Genomic DNA, 24,197 nt, shown 5'->3' with positions numbered 1-24,197 from the left:
GTCCATGGGCTCTCTACTTTGCTGAGGGCCCCCTTTTTCTCCCTCTCCCAAGTGGTGACATCCTGGTCCTTCCTGGGCCCGGGCGGCACCCTTTTTCCTCCAACCGCGACTCTTGCAGCTAGCAAGGATTGTTTGCGGTATTTTGCCTACCAAAACAACTTCAACCTCCAGCACGCCGTGGGACATCTTCTGCATGAGGAAGAACTTCCTACCTCCTTCCATTGTTGCAAATCTTGCAGATTCTTCCAACCGGAGGCAGCCATTTTGCACCTTTATCAAGGGTTTACTGGGCTCCTGCCCCCCCGGACACTTTAGCGACTCTTGGACTTGGTCCCCTTCCTTTGCAGGTTTTCAGGTCCAGGAATCCGTCTTCAGTGCTTTGAAAGTCTGTTGTGGTCTTTGCAAAATCCTTTATCATGACTTTAGTGTGTTACAGGGGAAATAGTAGTACTTTACTCCTACTTTCCAGGGTCTAGGGGGGATATTCTTTACACCCTTGTAGTGAATCCTAGTTTGTTTTAATGGGATAACAGGAGTTAACTTAGCCATTGGCTTGCAGACTCGTGCCCCCGTCACCTAATGACTTTGAACCTACTTAGCTTGCTCTGTCTTGGCCCATTTAATTATTTAATTCTTCTAAGATGGCTGCCTTGTTTATAGTTAGGCCACTTGTTATGTTTTGCATCATCAGTGCCACCACGTTAAGGCGTCAAAGACAAACAATCTGTAGGTGTTCACATTGAGGGACTTTCCCTCTTCATGCTTTCAAGGGAAATGTTTATATTAATTACCGTTCCAAGCATGCCGTTACTCTTGTTTGGGAACACACCTACGTCAGGGGTCCAAGTAGATCTGTATAAATACATTACACTTTAAACAGATAATCAGAGGGATTCCTACGAGAGGGCATCGCCACCATCGCAGATATTGATGCTGCACGTCGCCTTGATGCTGACTCAGTCTTCGTGCCCTATCTGAGATAGAGACCTCATTCCAAGGTAACGAGGGATGGGTGCTCCTATCATGGACATAGCATTGGCAGATTAGGTTTAACATACCCAGCTCTCCTTTAGGTAGGAGGTTAGGCCTATCATGATAGGATATTAGGACATATTACACACTTTATGTCGTTTCATGTTATTACAAGATGGTGGGGGTCTTCGTAATAATGACTCTTGTCTTTACAATTCTGTTTCTTGCACTGTTCATTATCCTAATCATTGCAGCCCATGCAACTTATCGCAGATTGCAGTTGTGTTAAATAAACACCATTGAAACTTTACTGCATCTTCGTTATTGCCTCTGTTTGGATGAGACACAATATATCTGTGAGAAAAGGGTAATCATCGTTTAACCACGACACTCCCTGAGATGTCATACTCTTGAGTCCATGCGTAAAGGCTGCCACAAATCACCTTTTACTGTTTGGGTTTTTGGTGAGGTGCTTCTAGTGAGCCGGAAGGGTTGGGACGACAGTTGCGACTTGTTGTAGGATAGGCATAGTCGCCTACAAACATAAGTACTGTCATCCCTAAACCAGCAGTCGTGCCTAGAGCAAGAGTCCAACTACGACACCCTTAGTGTTTTCTTACACTCACAGCGACCCTCTACACACTACACTAACCTAGGGGTCCATTTGTGGTTCGCATTCCACTTTCTTAGTATATGGTTTGTGTTGTCCCTAGGCCAATTGCATCCTATTGTGTTTTACAGTGTTTGCACTACTTTCTGACTGTTTTACTTACCTGATTTGGTTAGTTGTGTATATTTTGTGTATGTTACTTACCTCCCTCGTAAGGGAGTATATCCTCTGAGATATGTTTGGCACATTGTCACTAAAATAAAGTACCTTTATATTCAGTAACTATGAGTATTATCTTTCCTATGATATAGTACCCATACGATATAAGTGGTATTGCATGAGCTTTGCATGTCTCCTAGTTCAGCCTTGGCTGCTCTGCTATAGCTACCTCGATCAGCCTAAGCTGCTAGAACACTATTACACTCTACTAATAAGGGATAACTGGACCTGGCACAAGTGTAAGTACCACTGGTACCCACTATAAGCCAGGCCAGCCTCCTACATTGGTGGCAGCGGTGGGATAAGTACCTGTAACTGCTTTACCACTTTTGTCATTGGTGCTTTTCATAAGAAAACCATATTCTAACACTTAGAAAATAACAGTCTTACTATCTCTCTAAAACCTTTCTAAAAAGTTTCCAAAAAGTTTGAAAACGTTTATTATTTTCCTTCAATGTTTTATAAAACTTTTTCTCTCTCCCCTAACCTCTTTCTTTCCACCATGTCTGTGGTAGGGGCCACTCCCAAAGTTGTGAAGACAACTTATGATAAGCTAAACTTTAAAAGTTTGAGGGGTCTCTGTATATAAAGAAATTTCAGGGATTGGTAAGAACCCCTACCAAAGATCTCCTTCTTAACCTTCTCCTTGAAAGTAATCAGAGTCAGACTGGTCAAACCCAGGATCAGGAGGTAGAGGAGGGGGGTACCCAGATAGATTCAGGGGAAAGTCCTGAGAACTCTGGGGAGGGTACTTCCAAAGACCTTTCACTTGTCAGGCCACCTAGTGAAGCTGGTAGTGGGTCACACGCCAGTAGGGCACCTTTCACTCCAAAAGGCCAGGTCACTAGGGTTCCGGTAGTCAGAGAAAGGTCCACTTCTGCCCATTCTCACATTACCTCTGTATCAGAGAATTCCCAAACCTCCCACCCTGAGGATAACACCCAGACAGGAAACTCAGAAAGCTAAGGTTGGAAGAGGCCAGAAAGAGGCTAAGGCAGCAACAGTTGGATTTAGACAGGGAATCCCTAGATGTAGAGAGAGAAAGACAGAAGTTGGGGTTAGTTCCCTATGGTGGCAGCAACAGCAGTAATCTTGATAGTCATCCTGTTAGAGAAACAGATTCAAGAAACCTGCACAAGATTGCCCCCACTTATAAGGAGGAGGATGACATAAACAAGTGGTTTTCTGCACTTGAGAGGGCCTCTATGGTACTGTTGGTCCCTGAAAGGCAGTGGGCTGCTATATTCTGGCTATCTTTCACTGGCAAAGGTAGGGACAGACTCCTTACTGTAAGGGAGAATGATGGCAACAATTATAAAGTTTTGAAGGATGCACTCTTAGATGGATTTGGCTTAACCACTGAACAATACAGGATAAAGTTCAGAGATATCAGAAAAGAGTCCTCTCAAGACTGGACAGACTTTGTAGACTGTTCAGTGAAGGCCTTTGAGGGATGGTTACATGGCAGTAAGATGACTGACTATGAAAGCCTGTACAATCTAATTTTGAGCGAGCATATCTTGAATAATTGTGTGTCTGACTTGTTGCATCAGTACTTGGTAGACTCAGATCTGAGCTCTCCCCAAGAATTGGGAAACAAGGCAGCCAAATGGGTCAGAACAAGAGTGAGCAGAAAAGCTCATACAGGGGGTGACAAGGATGGCAAGAAGACAGATGGTAAGTCTCATGACAAGGGTGGAGATAAAGACAAAAATAATTCAGAGTCTTTATCAGGCCCACAAAAATCATCTAGGGAAGGTGGGTCCAAATCCTCTTCACAAAATCAAAAGAAGCCATGGTGTTATTTATGTAAAAGTAAAGGCCACTGGGCAAGTGATCCCACTTGTCTAAAGAAAAACACCCAGGCTCCCACCACCACAACCCCAACTGCGTCCACTAGTGCCCCTAGTAATAGCAGTGGTGGTGGGACGAACACTAGAAATAGCCAGACAAAGGGTGTAGCTGGGCTCACCATTGGTAATGTAGTGGGGGTTGATCTAGTTAGGGAGACCACAGAGGCTGTTTTAGTCTCTGATGGTGATATTGATTTTTCCACCTTATTTGCGTGTCCCCTTAATATGGGGAAGTACAAGCAACTACCCCTAATAAATGGTGTTGAGGTTGAGGCCTACAGGGACACAGGAGCCAGTGTCACCATGGTGATAGAGAAACTGGTTGCCCCTGAACAACACCTACTTGGTCAACAGAACCAAGTGACTGGTGCTCAAAACAACACTCTTAGACACCCCATGGCTGTTGTGAATCTGAACTGGGGGGAGGGGGGAGTTACTGGCCCAGAGAAAGTTGTGGTAGCCACTGATTTACCTGTAGACTGCTTACTAGGAAATGATTTGGAAACATCAGCTTGGGCTGAAGTGGAGTTGGAGGCTCATGCAGGAAAGCTGAGCACTCCAGGGCATATCTTTGCTCTCATAAGGGCTCAGGCCCAGAAGCAAGGAGGACAGGGAAACTTGGATCCTGGAAAAATGGACTAAGTGCTCCCAAAAGCTAGGGGTTGAAAGGGTAAATCCTTGCCCACTATCCCTCCCTCTCCAGAAGATTCCCCTTTTGAGGAAGTGAAATTCTCCCCCTGTGCAGAACCTACACCAGGTGAGCTGGCAGCTGACTCGGCTGAGCTTTTGGGTGCGGGGGGCTGCTAGGGAAGAGCCGAGTGTGGCACAGCAGACCTGTCCCATACTAGAGGGTTTAAGACAGCAAGCTGACAAACAGCAGAATGGGGATGTCACTGATACCCACAAAGTCTATTGGGAAGACAACCTTCTCTATACTGAGGCAAGGGACCCTAAACCTGGAGCTACCAGAAGATTGGCCATCCCTTTGCAGAATAGGGAGTTTCTTCTGACTTTGGCCCATGACATTCCTTTGGCTGGGCATTTGGGCCAAAGTAAAACATGGGACAGACTGGCTCCATTGTTTCACTGGCCTCATCTGTCAGAGGACACCAAGGAGTTCTGTTACTCCTATGTGACCTAACAATCCAGTGGCAAGGCTGGTGGCACACCTAAGGCCCCCTTAATTCCACTATCAGTGGATGGGTTGCCCTTTGAGAGGGTAGGTGTTGACATTGTTGGCCCCCTTGACCCTCCAAAAGCTTCAGGAAATAGGTTCATCCTAGTGGTAGTGAACCATGCCACTAGGTATCCTGAAACTACACCTTTAAGGACCACTACAACTCCTACAGTGGCAAAAGCCCTCCTGGGAATCTTTTCCAGAGTGGGTTTCCCTAAGGAAGTGGTATCAGACAGAGGTATTAACTTCATGCCTGCATATCTCAAGGCAATGTTGAAGGGGTGTGGTGTTACCTACAAGTTCACTACTCCTTATCATCCACAGACAAATGGATTGGTTGAGAGATTTAACAAAACTCTGAAAGGCATGATCATGGTACTCCCTGAAAAACTCAGGAGAAGATGGGATGTCCTATTGCAATGCCTTCTTTTTGCTTATAGGGAGGTACTCCAGAAAGGAGTGGTATTCAGCACCTTTGAACTCCTCTTTGCACATCCTGTAAGAGGCCCCCTCGCTCTTGTGAAGGAGGGTTGGGAACAACCTTTAAAAGCTCCCAAACAAGACATTGTGGACTATGTGCTTGGCCTCAGATCAAGGATGGCTGAGTACATGAAAAAGGCCAGAAAAAACCTTCAGGCCAGCCAAGAGCTCCAAAAGCAATGGCATTACCAGAAGGCTGTCCTGACTTAGTACCACCCAGGACAGAAGGTGTGGTTATTGGAGCGTATGGCACCAAGAGCACTCGAGGACAAATGGAGTGGACCCCATCTCATTGTGGAAAAGAAAGGTGAGGTCACCTACTTGGTAGACCTGGGCACTGCCAGAAACCTCCTTAGGGTGCTTCATGTCAATGGCCTTAAACCTTACTATGATAGGGCTGAATTAACCCTGCTCATGGCCACAGATGAGGGGCAGGAGGAAGAGAGTGACCCTCTCCCTGACCTCTTCTCCACCACTGAAGCTGATGGCTTAGTGGAGGGAGTTGTACTGGCAGATTGCCTTACTGCTGAGCAGAAGGAGAACTGCATAAATCTCCTTGATCAATTCTCTGACCTCTTCTCACTTATTCCAAGTACAACTACCTGGTGTGAGCACACAATCAACACTGGAGACAATTTACCTGTCAAAAGTAAAATTTATAGACAGCCTGACCATGTCTGAGACTGTATTAAACAAGAGGTACAAAAAATGTTGGACCTCAGAGTGATTAAACCCCCTGAAAGCCCCTGGGCTAGCGCAGTGGGGCTTGTCCCCAAACCTCATATTAAAGAAGGTAAAAAGGAAATGCAGTTTTGTGTGGACTATAGGGGTCTCAAACAAGTATAAAAAACTGATGCTCACCCTATACCCAGGGAAGATGAGCTAATAGATACACTGGCCTCTGCCAAGTATCTGAGCACTTTTGATTTAACTGCAGGGTAGATTAAGTTATCAGAAGATGTGTAACCAAAGTCAGCATTTTCAACCATTGGAGGGCATTATCAGTTCACAGTTATGCCATTTGGATTGAAAAATGCACCAGCCACTTTTCAGAGTTTGGTGAATACAGTCGTCCAAGGATTGGAAGCCTTTAGTGGAGCATATCTAGACGATATTGCTGTCTTTAGCTCCAACTGGGATGATCACCTGGTCCACCTGTGGAAAGTTTTGGAGGCCCTGCAAAGGCAGGCCTCACTATCAAGGCCTCAAAGTGCCAGATAGGACAGAGAAAGTGGTTCATCTTGGCCACCTAGTAGGTGGGGAACAAATTGCACCACTGCAGGGGAAAATCCAAACCATTATGGAATGAACTCCCCCTACAACTCAAACCCAAGTGAGAGCCTTCCTAGGCCTCACTGGGTACTACAGGAGGTTCATAAAGAATTATGCACTATAGCTGCTCCTCTTAATGACCTCACATTAAAGAAGATGCCTAAAAAGTTAATATGGAAAGCTAGCTGTCAAAAGGCTTTTGATGAGCTCAAACAGGCCATGTGCTCTGCACCTGTCCTCAAAAGCCCTTGCTACTCCAAACAAATCATAGTTCAGACTGATGCTTCTAAATTGGGGGTAGGGGCAGTTCTATCACATTTAATTACAGAGGGCCAGGATCAGCCTGTTGCTTTTATCAGCAGGAGGTTGACCCCTAGTGAAAACCGTTGGTCTGCCATAGAGAGAAAGGCCTTTGCTGTGGTGTGGACCTTGAAAAAGTTGACACCATACCTCTTTGGTACTCACTTTATTGTTCATACAGACCACAAACCTCTATTATGGCTTAAACAAATGAAAGGTGAAAACCCTAAATTGTTGAGGTGGTCCATCTTCCTACAGGGAATGGACTATACAGTGGAACATAGACCTGGGAGTAACCACTCCAATGCAGATGGAATCTCCAATTATTTCCACTTAGACAATGAAGACTCATCAGGGGAAGGTTAGCCTTATTGTCCCTCATTTGGGGGGGGGCTTTGCATAGGAAAGTACCATCTTTCTTGGCATGTTACCCCCAATTTTACATGTATGTCAGTATGTTTTTGTCTGTCTCACTGGGATCCTGCTAGCCAGGACCCCAGTGCTCATAGTTTGTGCCCTGAATGTGTATACCTGTTTAGTGCCTAACTGTGTCACTGATGCTCTGCTAATCAGACCCTCAGTGCTCAAACTTTCTCTGCCTTTAAATTTGTCACTATAGGTTAGTGACCATTTTTACCAATTTCAATTGGCATACTGGAACACCCTTATAATTCCCTAGTATATGGTACCTAGGTACCCAGGGTATTGGGGTTCTAGGAGATCCCAATGGGCTGCAGCATTTTCTTTGTCATCCATAGGGAGCTCAGACAAACCTTTAAACAGGACTGCCATTGCAGCCTGAATGAAATAACACACATGTTATTTCACAGCCATTTTCACTGCACTGAAGTAACTTATAAGTCACCTATATGTCTAACCCTCACTTGGTGAAGGTTAGGTACAAAGGTACTAAGTGTGAGGGTACCCTGTAACTAGCCAAGATGCCCCCACATTGTTCAGGGCAATTTCCCCGGACTTTGTGAGTGCGGGGACACCATTACACACGTGCACTACATATAGGTCAATACCTATATGTAGCTTCACAATGGTAACTCCGAATATGGCCATGTAACATGTCTAAGATCATGGAATTGTCCACCCATTCCAAATATGGTATTGGGGGTCCAATTCCATGCATCCTGGGGGCTCCACTTTGGACCCCCAGTACTGCCAAACCAGCTCTCTGGGGTTTTCTCTGCAGCTACAGCTGCTGCCACCCCACAGACAGGGTTCTGCCCTCCTGGGGTCTGGGCAGCCCAGTCCCAGGAAGGCAGAAGAAAGGATTTCCTCTGAGAGAGGGTGTTACACCCTCTCCCTTTGGAAATTGGTGTTAAGGAATGGGAAGGGGTAGCCTCTCCCAGCCTCTGGAAATGCTTTGAAGGGCACAGATAGTGCCCTCCTTGCATAAGCCAATCTACAACGGTTTAGGGAACCCCCAGTCCCTGCTTTGGCACGAAAGTGAACAAAGGAAAGGGGTATGACCACTCCTCTGTCCATCACCACCCCAGGGGTGGTGCCCAGAGCTCCTCCAGTGTGTCCCAGACCTCTGCCATCTTGAATGCAGAGGTGTGAGGGCACAGTGGAGGCCTCTGAGTGGCTAGTGTCAGCAGGTGACGTCAGAGACCCCTCCTGATAGGTGCTTACCTGGTTAGGTGGCCAATTCTCCTCTGAGGGCTATTTAGGGTCTCTCCTGTGGGTTTCTCGTCAGATAACGAATGCAAGAACTCACCAGAGTTCCTCTGCATCTCTCTCTTCAACTTCTGCCAAGGATCAACCACTGACTGCTCCAGGATGCCTGCAAAATCGCAACAAAGTAACAAGATGACTACCAGCAACATTGTAGCGCCTAATCCTGCCGGCCTTCTCAAATGTTTCCTGGTGGTGCATGCTCTGAGGGCTGTCTGCCTTCACCCTGCACTGGAAGCCAAGAAGAAATCTCCTGTGGGTCGACGGAATCTTCCCCCTGCTAACGCAGGCACCAAACTTCTGCATCACCGGTCGTCTGGGTCCCCTCCCATCTTGACGAGCATGGTCCCTGTAACATAGGAGCTGCATCCAAGTGAACCCGACAGTCCAGTGTCCTTCTGTCCAAAGTTGGTGGAGGTAAGTCCTTGCCTCCCCACGCCAGACAGTAATCCTGTGTACTGCGTGATCTGCAGCTGCTAGGGCTTCTGTGCACTTTTGAAAGGAATCCTTTGTGCACAGCATAGCCCAGGTCCCCAGCACTCCATTCTGCATTGCTCAGCTCACTGAGTTGACCTCCAACTTCGTGGGACCCTCTTTTGTAGTGTTGAGACGACCGCTGTGCTCAGATTTCTTGAATGCCTGTCCAAGTGCTTCTGTGGGTGCTGCCTGCTTCTGCGTGGGCTCGCTGTACAGGTGATCGCCCCCTCTGTCTCCTCCTCCAAGGGGTGACCTCCTGGTCCTTCCTGGGCCCGGGCAGCACCCATTTTCTTCAACCACGACTCTTGCAGCTAGCAAGGCTTGTTTGTAGTCTTTCTCTGCATCCTTCAGCACACGGTGGGACATCTTCTGTGCTAAAGAGAAGTTCATAGTGCCTTCCCTTGTTGGAGAATCTTCAGCTTCTTCCACCCAGAGCCAGCCCTTTTGCACCTTCATCTGGGGTATAGTGGGCTCCTGCCCCCCCGGACACTTGCATGACTCTTGGACTTGGTCCCCTTCCTTTACAGGTCCTCAGGTCCAGGAATCTGTCTTCAGTGCTTTGCAGTCAGTTGTTGTCCTTGCAGAATATCGTATCACGACTTTAGTGTTTTTCTGGGGTAACAGGGTAACTTTACTCCTACTTTTCAGAGTCCTGGGGTGGGGTATCTTGGACACCCTTGGTGTTTTCTTACACTCCCAGCGACCCTCTACACACTACACTAGTCCTGGGGTCCATTCGTGGTTCGCATTCCACTTTTGGAGTATCTGGTTTGTGTTGCCCCCAGGCCTATTGTATCCTATTGTGTTCTACAGTATTTGCACTACTTTTCTAACTGTTTACTTACCTGATTTTGGTTTGTGTGTATATTTTGTGTATTTTACTTAACTCCTAAGGGAGTATATCCTCTGAGATATTTTGGCACATTGTCACTAAAATAAAGTACCTTTATTTTTAGTAACTCTGAGTATTGTGTTTCTTATGATATAGTGCTATGTGATATAAGTGGTATAGTAGGAGCTTTGCATGTCTCCTAGTTCAGCCTGAGCTGCTCTGCTATAGCTACCTCTATCAGCCTAAGCTGCTAGAACACTACTAATCTACTAATAAGGGATAACTGGACCAGACACAAGGTGTAAGTACCATCAGGTACCCACTTTAAGCAAGGCCCGCCTCCTACAGTGAGACAGTACCAAAAATATCTTAGAAACAATACTCCTTCTGGAGGTAAATATTATACACAATATATACACTAGACACCAAAATTAGACAATAGTCATAGAACAAAGCAAACAGTAGGAAATCCTATAGAATGCAAAGGGAGAAAATAGGTCTAACCATATAGTAAAAAAGTGGAATGTGAATCACAAATTCCCCCCTAGACAAGTGTAGTGTGTGCAGAATCGCTGTGAGAGTAAGAATACAGTAAAGGTAAGTAAATTACCCCACCCCAGAGTCCTGAAAAGCAGGAGTAAAGTACTACAAGCTTCATTAGGACACACTACACGTCTTTTTTGGGATTTTGCAGCAACCAACCAAGTCTGCAAAGAACAACTGCTGGATTATTGGACCTGAAGACCTGCAAAAGAAGGGGACCAAGTTCAGAAGTCGAAAGAAGGTCCAGGAAGGACAGGAGCCCCTGCCAGCCGAGAAGAGGGTGCAAAAGAAGTGTCCCTGGTTAGTAGAAGAATCCAGAAATGCACCCTAGGAAGACGTTAGCAGGTTCCTGTGTGATGCAAAAGATGTCCCACAGCGTGAAGATCATAGCAGATGAGATTTCGTGTTGGAAGACGCCAACAAGCCTTGTCTACGGCAAAAGTGCGCCTTTCATCAAAATGGCGCTGGATGGACCCGGGAGGGACCTGGAGGCCTCAACTGTGTGAGGAGGAAGAGGGGGCTCTCAGCACTTTAGAGAGCCCTCAGGATGCCAGCCAGCACCCCCAAAGCCGTAGGATCCGGGTTCAAGGGAGTTGCAAAACGCGGTCGATGCAGCACAACAAAAGAAGGTCCCACGCCACCGGAGAACAACTCAGCGATTTGAGCGTTGCAGGGTCAAGTGCTGGGGACCTGGGCCAGGCTGTGCATGAAGGAATTGTGCAAAGAGTGCCCAGAGGCCTCAGGAGGCGAAGAAGACACAATACACAGGGGTACCGTTGTTCTCGGGGAACGCAAGATCTTACCTCCTCCACATTGCGTCAGCTGGACCTCAGGACAGTCTATGTCGATAATGTCCACCCTCTGTGTCCTTAGGAGCATGCACGTCGCCGTGAGAGGAGTCCCAAGGTACTGGCTGTCGCCTTGGAAGGTACCTGCTTGGAGCAGGGGAGTGAAACCTTCACTCCATGGGAGAGTTCTTCGGTTCTTCTGGTGCAGGATGAAGACAAGGAGTCCCCAGAGCATGCACACTATGGAAACTGTTGCAGTTGCTGACTTGGAGCTGAGGTTGCTGAAGAAAAGTGTCTCTTGTAGACACTTTGTTGCAGTTACAGCGTTTCTTGGAGCAGGATGCTGTTGATCTGAGGTCAGAGGATGCTGAAGTTGTTGCAGAGGATTCCTGAAGGAAACTTGCAAGCAGAATCTGAAGAGAATCCACAGGAGAGACCCTAAATAGCCCTGAGAAGGGGATTGGCTACCTTATCAGGTATGGATCTATCAGGAGGGGTCTCTGATGTCACCTGCTGGCACTGGCCACTCAGAGCCCTCCAGAGTGCCCCCACACCTTGCAAAGCAAGATGACTGATGTCTGGGACACACTGGAGGAGCTCTGGGCACCACCCCTGGGGTGGTGATGGACAGGGGAGTGGTCACTCCCCTTTCCTTTGTCCAGTTTCCCACCAGAGCAGGGGAGAAGGGGTCCCTGAGCCAGTGTAGACTAGTTTATGCAAGGAGGACACCATCTGTGCCCTTCAAAGTATTTCCAGAGGCTGGGGGAGGCTATCCCTCCCCAGCCTGTAACACATATTTCCAAAGGGAGAGGGTGTAACACCCTGCTCTCAGAGGAAATGCTTTGTTCTGCCTTCCTGGGACTGGGCTGCCCAGACCCCAGGAGGGCAGAACCCTGTCTGTGAGGTGGCAGCAACTGTAGCTGTAGTGCAAGCCTCAGAGAGCTGGTTTGGCAGTACTGGGGGTCCATGGTGGAGCCCCCAGGATGCATGGAATTGGCTCCCCAATACCGGATTTGGAATGGGGGGACAATTCCATGGTCTTAGACATGTTACATGACCATATTCGAAGTTACCATTGTGGAGCTATACATAGGTATTGACCTATATGTAGCTGACGCGTGTAATGGCATCCCCGTACTCACAAAGTCCGGGGAAATGGCCCTGAACTATGTGGAGGCACCTTTGCTAGTTCAAGGGTGCCCTCACACTTATTAACTTTGCACCTAACCTTCAGCAAGTGAAGATTAGACATATAGGTGACTTATAAGTTACTTAAGTGCAGTGAATGGCTGTGAAATAGTGTGTGCACTATTTCATGCAGGTTGCAGTGGCAGTCCTGTGTAAGGGTTTGACTTAGCTCCTTATGGGTGACAAAATAATTATGCAGCCCATATGGATCTCCTGGAACCCCGATGCCCTGGGTGCCTGGGTACTATATACTAGGGACTTATAATGGGGTCCAGTATGCCAATTGAAATTGGTAAAGAAGTCACTGGCCTACAGTGACAAATTTAAAAGCACAGAGAGCATAAGCACTGAGGTTCTGATTAGCAGAGCCTCAGTGACACAGTTAGGCACTACACAGTCATACACATTAGGCCACAAACTATGAGCACTGGGGTCCTGGCTAGCAGGATCCCAGTGAGACAGGCAAAACACACTGACATATAGGTTTTTATCTATGAGCAATGGGGTCCTGGCTAGCAGGATCCCAGTGACACAGTAAAAACACACTGACACACACTCACAAACAGGCCAAAAGTGGGGGTAACCATGCTAGAAAGAGGTTACGTTCCTACACATATGGTCACAGTCCAAATATATTATCGGAAATTTTAATAAATACTAAAACCAAGTCAACACGATTTGCAACCTCTATATTTGTCTGTTGCTTCTTCAGAGGAAACACTGAGTTTTTACAAAAAGTGTCACAAGTTTTATAAGTTCCAGTCAATTCGTTACAGACATTCAGTCTCCCTGTTCGGGGTAAAAGGTGACTGTCTTCAGGAGAGAAAAAAGGGAACGCATCACTTCATTTTTTATGGTTATGTACCCAATTTGAAGGACGCATGATAACTGCATTGTCAAAATTCGAATACGTCTGGTGGAAAAAAATAACTGGATGACCGGATCTCTTTGATGTTGGCTTGGCTTTAATATTCATTATTTTTTTCAATAACATATTTGAACTGTAAACATCACGTCTGTTAAGTAAAAGCTTCGGACGTTGTCTGTATTAATAAATTACGCAAGACTTGGAAGGGTTCTTGCATCTTTTCCGATGTATTGCAGGAGGTCCACTAAGGGTTCCCTTTCGCTTATTTGATTCAGAGAAATATTGGATTCAATGAATTCACTTTACTCCCTGGGGGGACAGAAACAGGCTTTGTGCCCTGTGCTGCGTCACAAAAGCTCATCGTAATATGCCCCCTGGTGTGTTTACCTTATCTGCTCGTGTTTAATGAGTCTAGGGTCCTGGTGCAAACAAACGAAGAGAGACCAGCCTGTGTGGAGAAGAGTGCAGCCCCCGGATTGCCATACCTACGACCCCTGGAAACATTCATATGTGCATCCTGGAGCATTTTTTACAAAATCGAGAAGGCGAAAGGCATGACTGTTTCATACCATTATCCTACTCAGTATATCGCTCCGTCCGTCTTTTAATCCACATATTTGAGCGCTAACTTCCCCTGATGTGACCTGACTCTGAGGATAGGCTGAATGAAGAAGAATGGCCTTATCAGCCCATTTTCCTTAAAAGACATCCTAGATGCCAACAGAAGGCTGCCCACGCCGACTCACCGGCCCCCCTCATTGGTTCAGAGGCATGTAAACATGGCGTACTCCTGAACCGAGAGGAGATATTCTGATATTCTGAGTAGCCTGCATTGCCCAGGGCGTGCACCAGTGCGGCAACCAAGTGAGATGGGGGACAAGGTGTGGGGGCCCTGACGCTAGTCCTAGCCAAAAAAGAGGCAGTCTAAGTAGGCAGGAGTTGGGGCACTGATGCTAGCCCTGGCCAAGGATGAGGCAGCCTGAAAAGTCTAATTCTTCACTACCCGGGGGGTGCACCAGCATGGCACCCAATTGAGACGTGGGACGGTTTGTGGGGGCACTGACGCTAATCCTGGCCAAGAATGATGCAGCCTGAGACTTCTTCACCACCGGTGGAGGGCTCCCGAACAGCACTCTGGGGAGATGTGGATCAGGCTTTGGGGGGCACTGACGCTAATCCTGGCGATACGCGCTGCACACAGGGGTCCCCTGGACCCATCGATGCAGCAACAGGTCTGCTCTGAACGTCAGAGCGACAGGCTCTGATCACATTCCCTGTGCGCAAGGATACACGTGAGAACACACGGACTCCCGCAGCCATCCACGCCCCGCCCACACCGCCATCACCAATCAACGGCGGGCTCGTCCATAGCCCCTCGCGCCGGTACTGCTCCGCCCCCGGCCGGCTGATCACACTGCAGCACCACTCGTCCGCTGCACTAGAGCCAGCTCCTCCGCTCTGACACCTGCTCCGAGGAGCGCCGCGGCTGCAGCACAGGAGTCCCAGAGCCCATGCGAGCAGAGCCCGGACCGGGGACAGAGCTCAGGCCACAGCCCGGAGCAAGCGACGGAGCCGGCGCAGAGCACCCATGAACCAGCTGCCTTGAGAAGAGGTAACTGTTTTGTGCATGAAGTGGCCTTGCCATAGATCACTGAACTACTGTTCGGGAGTGTGCTGTATTTCAGCACCGTGGTCAGCTCACCAGAGCTATATCATCATTCTGAAGCGCGATAGCACATCTCGAGGCACGAGAAAGGAGAGAGTTTATTTTCTTCCAACAGTCAGACATTTACGTAGAGGTGTACTTCGATTTAAAAGCAACATCCGTATAAATGAGAGCTTAGTAAAAGGCTCGCTTGCCGTGTACACCCTTGCATTTTTAAGGCGCTCTGAACGCAATCTTGCATGCATCGATGAATGAACGCGATTTATGTATCTGAACAAACCGTTCCAACTCCTTGAAAATTATGGTGTGACGTTTAGAACATGATGCCTGTTTCTTTATGAAACTCAGGTGTTTTTCCTCGGACCATAATAGATCCATAACATAGACTTAGAGCACACACAATAACCAAATTGAAATGCCTGGGGCGTCAATGATGGGTGTTGTACATATGTATATTGTTCGTATTTTTTTGATGGCATTACTGTGATGATCAAACTCCTGTATCATTCTTTCCTCTCTAGGAGCGTGTAAGAAATGAATGAGAGCGCCAACGAGAGCGAAGCTCTGGTACCCCTGCCCTGGATCCAGGCTAGTGATGGCAACTCCTCCCTGGAACTGTCATCCCTCTTCCCGTTCTTCGCAATCAACCCCTGGGACATCATGCTCTGCATTTCTGGCACCATCATTGCCTGCGAGAATGCCATAGTGGTGGCCATCATATTCTATACACCCACCCTGCGGACGCCCATGTTCGTACTGATTGGTAGCCTGGCCACAGCGGACCTGCTGGCAGGCTTCGGCCTGATCATGAACTTTGTCTTTCAGTATGTGATACAGTCGGAGACCGTCAGTCTGGTCACTGTTGGCTTCCTGGTGGCCTCTTTCACAGCGTCGGTGAGCAGCTTGTTAGCCATCACAGTGGATCGCTATCTCTCGCTGTACAATGCACTGACTTACTACTCTGAGAGGACCATCCTGTGGATCCACCTCATGCTCATCATCACCTGGGGGGTATCCATCTGCTTGGGCCTCCTGCCTATCCTGGGCTGGAACTGCCTGGAGGACAGCTCGTCCTGCAGCATTGTCCGGCCCCTGACCAAGAGCAATGTAACTCTCCTCTCTGCCTCCTTTTTCTTTATCTTTACCTTAATGCTCCACCTGTACATCAAGATCTGCAAGATTGTCTGCAGGCATGCCCACCAGATTGCCCTGCAGCAGCACTTCCTGACGGCCTCTCATTACGTGGCCACCAAGAAGGGGGTGTCCACGCTGGCTATCATCCTGGGGACATTTGGGGCCAGTTGGCTGCCCTTTGCCATCTACTGTGTGGTGGGCGACCATGACTACCCAACGGTGTACACTTACGCCACCCTGCTGCCAGCCACTTACAATTCTATGATCAACCCTATCATCTATGCCTACAGAAACACAGAGATCCAGAGGGCCATGTGGGTCCTCTTCTGTGGCTGTTTCCAGTCCAAAGTGCCCTTTCGCTCCAGATCCCCCAGTGATGTATGAGAACACACAGCTTTTTGGGTGACATTGCACAAGTGGACAATCTAGTCAAATCCAGTGCCTGTCCCGGAAAGGGTCTATGTTGTGAAGTTGTGGAGGACATATTTATAAACATGAGCACTTTAAACCCCCAGCCTGGCAATGACTCTTTATCCAAGGGGCTGTCCAGTCTATGAACAATGTGGTGCATGTCACACACGTGAAGTGAAGACATTCCAGTATTGCTTCATGATAGCACTTTATTTTTAGCTGCTGAACTGCCAAAACAGTGTTGAGATTTTCAAAAGTGTGGGTGGGGACAATGAAACAGAGGGGACAACATGTTGTATTTTGTTGTACGTGATAGTCTATTTTGCGGCACACATTGATAAATTAAGACAGATTTTGTACACAGAGAAATAAACTCTTTAAAACAAGTGGTCCTGTTGTGTGTGTGTGTAGCATCATGGTGTTGGATGACAATAAAAAGCAACTAGAAAGCAGGGTTACAGACCATGTTCAACAAATTCTTGTACTGAGGAGAGACTCTTATTAAACAGGGCTGATGTCTATCTATCTATCTATCTATCTATCTATCTATCTATCTATCTATCTATCTATCTATCTATCTATCTATCTATCCACCCACTCACCCATCTAACTGTCAATATATATGGTATAACCCTCACGTATATGCTCAGGATTCATCTCAGCAGGTTCAGGTTACACTTGACTTATATGAGTTTGGGATTGGAGAGAGCGGGGGTGTTGAAATTGGCCAACGGAGAAATACTCCCTTTCAGTGACCAGGATTGGGGTGATGGGGTAGTGGTTCTGATGTACGATATGGAGCAGTGCCTGGAGTGATTATATGGACGCGTTACTGATTGTGGTTTTAAAGCAAGGTTAAGTCGGGCTATCAGGTGGGGTGCAATCAGGCATTTTTCAGCACAGCCTTTTTACACTGACTGTCTTGTGGTTTACCCTCTTCGGTATAACTGATCAGTTCAAGATACTCATTTCAAATTCATTTCTCAATTCAGTTAATTCTCACAATACTAGAGTGTTTTTATATTTCGAGAGGAATCTTCTGTCCGTTCCCAGATTCAGAGTAATTTCCCCTGCCGATGTGACCATTCTATTGTTCTCAACATTGTGTCTGCATATGTTTTATCTGTCTTTTGGAGCCATTTTCGAATTTTGGAGGATTTTACCATTTCTAAATAACAGTAGCGTTGTACATGGAAATATGTATGCATAAATATTTGACCACACTTTTATGCAGCACACGAACACACACCCTACACAAACAAACGCTTTGATCGATCGATCGATCAATCCATCCATGTCTTGTTCTGTCAGGGAAATTATTGTACTTTGAAGATTTTTTCGTTTGTAAATAAGTAACAGGACTAACGTGCATTTAAAATACGCATACCCCTTTAAATACACAAGCACCCCACCGTGGGAACACACAGAACCCCATCTAGGAACATCCATGGATGCATACATGCATCTATCTCACTATGCATAAATGTATGCATCAAGGCATCCGTTTAGCTGTACGCCTTTGTATACTTTGGTGTGACAGGAAAATAATATTTTGAAGGACTTGTCCTTTGTAAATAAATAATAAGACTACGATGTTTGCAAATACATGTGCATATCATTAAAAAACACGTGGCTCTCCGCCCACACACAGGAAGAGCTCGCTTTATAAAGATTTATGCACCCGTGTATGTTTCCATGCATGCAGGTATCACCAACGCATGGATAGGTCCATGTATCCGTCCAGTCATCTGTCATTCATCCACCCATCCCTTTCACCATCCATTAATGTACCCATTCGTACGTCATAATCTGTGAGGCAAATAATTGCATGTCGAAGGATTTTTCGTTTGTCAATACATGATAGGGCAAACATACTTGTACATACGCATACACATAAATATATGGATAAACATATGCCACATAGAAATCCATTTATGTTCAGGCCTGCACCCGTCCATCCATCCATCCATGTATGTCTTGGTCTGATAGGCACACTGGATTTTCGACATTCAAGAAATAGTAATATTACATAACGACCCACTTGGTACATGTACATTCCACTAATAACCCACGTGTTAATATAATAATGCGCCCATTCTAGTAGTTCTACCACTCTAACGCATGAATATTGACTATATTTACCGCAATATGTGTGTTTGCCTAGAATCGCAAAATGGAAAACAAACCTGCATTAAAGGGAATTGCAACATAACATTAAAAAGGTTGCATGGTGAACAATACCTATGTCCACAGATATGTCTCGAAGCAGCCTTCTTTCGTGACCTTTCTGTACGCACACACGCTCATACGTGAGGGCACGTAAACGTGCGTGTGTGTACACAACGCTGAGACTACACGATGACTATTTGTATTTATTACTCACTAGGTCCATTGCGCTGGCTTTTCGCAACATGTATACCCACATTTAGTTAAGTATCGCAGGCATGCGCATGTTCGTACGCACACACATCAGCAACGTATGTCTATCAATACAGCAAGGTCTATGTTGCGCGTAGTACTCATACAGCTAGACAGTCTCACAGAGAGCGAGAAAAAGGGAGGCTATAGGCTTGTTGGCCGAGTGGCCGGTGTGAAAATGGATGGAGGTCTGAATGCATGCGTATATGGATAGATAGACAAAAAATAGATAAATAGATAGATAGATCTCCCATCCAGCCATCCATCCATATGTCAATATGTATCACGCAGTAGCACGCCATCACAACACAGCATCCATATTGCATTACACATATGCAATATGCTTAGAATAAATTAATCCATTCACCACCAAGTTTGACCTTTATACACATACTGCAAGAATATAGTCCCAGGGACGGCAAATGTCCCATTGGCTAGGCAGACATTGTCTATATAGTGTCATAACACATTTAGGAAGGCGAGCAGGCGCTGGCCGCTGTCATCCCTGCAAGAAGGTGCTGCCGTGGCTTGTTTTGGTGATCCCGAAGACTGGGCCTGACGTCAAAGGAGATGCAGTAAACGGCAGCCTTTCATTTCTAAAATGAGCTCTGATCTGCAGGGCTACCTGAGCGGAATACCATTAGCAGGCAGACGAGCGCCAGAGAGGTCTCAGTGGCTGCTGCTGGAGCCCCCACCACAGGGCAGCGCGGGCGGGCAGTCAGCACAGAGCAGAGCACTGACAACCGAAGAAGCAGCCGGTGGGTGGATGCATGCAGCCTGGCTAGTCGTACAGCTGATGCCCACAGGATGACAACAGTTTCGCCACAAAACATCAACCAAAAAGAGGATATCAGGAACCGTGGATGCTGGCTAATGTTCGGATTTAGCTACAGAAACAGCAGCCTGATATAATTAATACAATGCCTACCTTTGCCACAGAAAGTAGGATGGGTAAACCATGACAATCAGTGCTTAATTTGGGCTTGTTTCTGGTGCTGAGCACCGGCAGTTATTTTTGAGGGCCGGGGCTTATTCTTCTGCCTCAAGCATTTGCTGCGAACAAAAGACACATATGGGACAGACGGAGGAAGGGAAAAACGAAAAAACGTCACAAAGGGAGAAAGTAGAAAGCTGCAAGAGTGAGCTGAAGGAGCAGCGAGTGGATTTATATGGATTGAAGAGGCCCGAGATGGCTTCAGGATTAAGTTGCCTCAGTATTCCGTGTTCACACAATTGCAGCAGCCGCGTGTTTAAGAGGAGGGCTTTGGGCACCAGCACCTTTTTATTTAAAAATTAAGCACTGATGACAATACATGTGGTAGACACAGTGACAGGGCGCAAATATTGCTCCATGTCACCAGATAAGCGTTTATCTAGTCCTATTCATGTATGGGGAAAAACAAGTGCATTCTGGTAGTTGTGGTTTCAGTTTGGTTTAAGGTACCGCACACTAACACACAATGATTTGTAACATGAGAGTAAAGTTGGGCGAAATCACTTACTTTTTTCTCCGTGCAATTTTGCAAAATTCCATAAAGAGATCATAAAAGTATGCTTTAAGAGCGAAGAGTGGCTTGGCCGTAACTCTTCGACTTTATTAACATGGCTGCACAGTTCGGGTGCAAAAATCACGGGAGATAGCGGCAGGACAATGGTTCGAGCTAAAAAAGGACTCTAAGCGAGATATGAACTGCGCGAAAAAAACCACTATAATGTAAAAAATACCTAAAATAGTGTAATGAAGTTTACCAGTAAATATAGGGTGCCACCTGGCATTGAGGCAAATTCTGTACAGGACTGTAAAAAATTCAGGATGAAGGGTCAAAATTCAGGACTAAAATTCAGGACGAAGGGTCAGAATTCAGGACAAAAATTCAAGAACAAACATTAGTTTTGCAGACATACCCAAGAGAGGCCAATCCTCACTATGTTATCAGTGCACTTATTTGCTCTTTTTTTACATAGCACTATTTATTCACTGTGGTCTTTTTGTGATTGCCTCATGGTATGCTACATTCAGGTGTCACTTTACGTCCTTGTTCAGTAGTAAATGAATGCCCTTCAGCACTGTGTCAAGGCCATCACCCTACTCAAATCTACTCAATCTTTCTTAAAGAGAAAGTAACAACATTTTGATTATGTGTCTGAGCATTTTAAATCCCCTGGCAAACCGTTTGGGAAACATAAATATCATTAACCTTAAAGTAGTTTAAACAAATTGAACAAAAACATCTGGCTCACCCCAACCGCCCATGGACTTTCAATCTAAAAAAATGTTAATGAGGCAGAGCAGATGGTGAGGATGACAGTCTCACTCCTAATGTCGGAATGTGAGGTACCCACAACTTGTCTGTAGTCTCACAGCACTAGTGTGCATATCTGGGACTCTACATTTATCTCAGAACTGGGAGTCTGGATTACCAATTAAAGATAATAAAAGAGGAGGTTGAAATCGGGATCAAACAGGAGGTTGTTGCTAAGAACTGGATAAATAAGGAAGAGAAGAACAAGGTGGGGAATTGCTAAAATCATATATTATGGGTCCACCAAGACTATCAGAAGGTATTGGGTACCTGGGGAGTTGTCTCTGTGGACAGGAGAGAAACAGAAGAGGCACTGTCAAGTGGTTCAATAAGCAGCACCCACCCACCTTGGCAAACTCTTCTGCTGCAGAAGTCCACTGTTCGGGCTTGTGAAGGGTGAGTAGGAACCAGACCCCTTGTAAGGTTGTGCAAGGCAATTGCCTGCTTAGTCCATGTCTGAAAATGGTTTTGGAATTGAGTAAAAGCCAAACTAGTGATCTGGGTTGAAATGCAATTAGTGTTTCTTTAACATATGGCACTGTTTTCCCCTTTATATACAATTAGAGCTCAGATTGAAGTGGGAACCAGATACCTTTCGATACCTAGTGATTACTATCTACCATTCTCCCACTGATTTGCAGGATGGAAATCTCAGCCGAGTGTCACGGTCCCTCCGAGCCCAGTTTGCTTTTTGGGCTTCTCTTCTGCTTTCCCTAGTTGGCCATGCAGCACTAGTGAAGATGGTGTGCTACCCCTATGATAGTATTATTTTGCAAACCCTCTCTTGCTTATCCTTATTTCCTTCTTTAGACATGCTGCACATCTGATTTCGGCGCTGAGGTGCCGTCGGGTAGCTCTTTCCACTCTAAAGTTGCCTGGGTGGATTAGGCCTTCTGGACTTAGAACACTATTATTCAGTTGCACAGGTCAAATGGGTGGCAGGCTGGCTTTCTGCTCGCCCCATGCCTGAGATGGGGTTTATCCGGAAATACTTTTAAGGAGGGCTTACTGCACTGCTCATTGTTTCTGACTGACCATTCTATGGATCCCCATCTGGGGTTATCATGCACAGCTTTCTCTTGCCATGCTAAAATCTGTAAACTCACTGACACAAAGAAACCCTGTGCTCCTGCACTACGTTTACAAAGCCTCTCCACTCGCACAGGACAGCTGTGTTCAGAGCAACACCATCAGTGGCATGCTGCAGGTGTCTTAAATTGGGGGGTTTCTTTCTGGATGGCGAGCTACTAAATTTCCAAACCTTTGTGGCTGACTACCATCTTCACTCCGGTCAACTCCTTACTTACAAACACCTTAAACAATCATTAAATGCCCTACTTCATGTCTGCCACTTAACACTAACCGTACATGAGGTGTACCAGAACCTCTACACCATAGGGACTGGTGGCAAACTGATAGAATGGGTGTACAGACCTTTCCTGCAACATTGAAACCACTCCAGGTCTTCTCATCATACTACCTGGGTGATTTATGTGGCCAAACCTCTGCAAGAAATGGACTGGACTAAAATACTGGACTTTCCCCACAAAGCTTAGCACAGCTGTCACTTTAAGTACGTAGAGCTTCCTTGAGAATACATTCCGCCCATTGCTTGCCATTGGCTTTGTGGTTTGTAACTTACATTTCGTTGCTTTCAATTTGCTGGCTTTATTTGTTTCAGGCTATGCAGCTTGAGCTCATCCCTTCCCTTGCCAAAATCTTATTTACAGTATCCTTCCGAGTGCTCCTTTTCTGTAAACAGGCCAGTAAATCTTGTTCTTATCTCATCACATTTGCTGTGCATTCAAATAACAAGGTCAAATGTCAGGCTCTGTCTTCGGTGGGAACTTAGGGCCAGATGTAGCAAAGGTTTTTACCCATTCTGTGTCTATGGGAAAAAGTGTTCGTACATATGGCCCTTAGTGTTTACTTTTCTTTCTCTGACTTCCAAGTGAGAGGATTTATGCAACACTCTTGCTGGATACTGGGGATAGGAAAGAGTTTTTTCTATCACATGACAACATTTAAATAAACTTCAGAATATATCAGAATTAGGAGTACAAATGAGCACATTTTTGTTAATTCTGAACTGTGCTGGAAACAAATACCTTTGTATGATTAAAACAAATCATTGCATTAGGTGATACAATGTCCACACATCATTGTCTGTGCTCTGTATAGTTGAAAAACTGTATGGCTGTGCAATGTAATGGTCATTTCAATCAAAAACGTGTTGTCTGTAATGGCAATGTGTTACCACACCATGCATACTTCACTCCACTCTGCTCTGCACCACTCCACACCACTGCACCCTACTCTGCATCACTCCACTTTACACCACTCCATGCCATTGCACATTGAGCCACTGCACTCTTATCCACTCTGAACTACTCCACTCTATGCCACTGCACTCTATGCTACTTCACACTATGCCTCTCTACTCTACTCTGTACCATTCTATTCTATGCCAATGTACTTTACGCCTCTCTACACCATTGCGCTCTGTGCCTCTGCACGCTATATCACTTCAGTCTAGGCAACACCAATCTAGTCCAGACAACTTCACTCTATGCCACTCTGCAACACTGCACTGTATGCCACTGCGCTCTATGCTAATACACTCTATGCTAGTTCACTTCTGTGATCCTGCACTCTACATCAATATACTGTACGTCACTCTAATCTACTCTATGCACCGACACTCCACACCACTTTACTCTATACAACTCCACTCAACCCTGCACCTCTCCACTCTACGCCACTTCACTCTACTGTGAAACAATCTAGTTTATGCCACTGTACTCTGCACCACTGCATTCTATGCCTCTGCACTCTACCCTACACCACTCCACTCCATGCCACTGCACTCTACTCTGAAACAAACTATTCTATGCCACTGCACTCTAAACCACTGCACTCTACTTCAATGCACTTTACACCAATGTACTCTAAACAACTGCACTATACACCACTGCACTCTGACACTCTACTCTGCAACAC

At 46.2% G+C, this 24,197-nt stretch overlaps 1 protein-coding gene across 1 annotated transcript; it reads left to right on the top strand.

The window, feature by feature from the left end:
- The first annotated feature begins 14,684 nt into the window (after window positions 1-14,684).
- GPR6 (G protein-coupled receptor 6) lies at window positions 14,685-16,855 on the top strand. The gene is made up of 2 exons (XM_069236732.1): window positions 14,685-14,877; window positions 15,453-16,855. Exon 2 carries the CDS (start codon window positions 15,466-15,468, stop codon window positions 16,447-16,449), a length of 984 nt encoding a protein of 327 aa, XP_069092833.1. The 5' UTR covers window positions 14,685-14,877; window positions 15,453-15,465; the 3' UTR covers window positions 16,450-16,855.
- Window positions 16,856-24,197: the final 7,342 nt, after the last annotated feature.

This window comes from Pleurodeles waltl, chromosome 5, assembly GCF_031143425.1.
Source record: "Pleurodeles waltl isolate 20211129_DDA chromosome 5, aPleWal1.hap1.20221129, whole genome shotgun sequence".
Lineage (NCBI taxonomy): Eukaryota > Metazoa > Chordata > Amphibia > Caudata > Salamandridae > Pleurodeles > Pleurodeles waltl.
The sequence above is the reverse complement of the archived record's forward strand: the minus strand, read 5'-3'. Positions and strand labels throughout refer to the sequence as shown.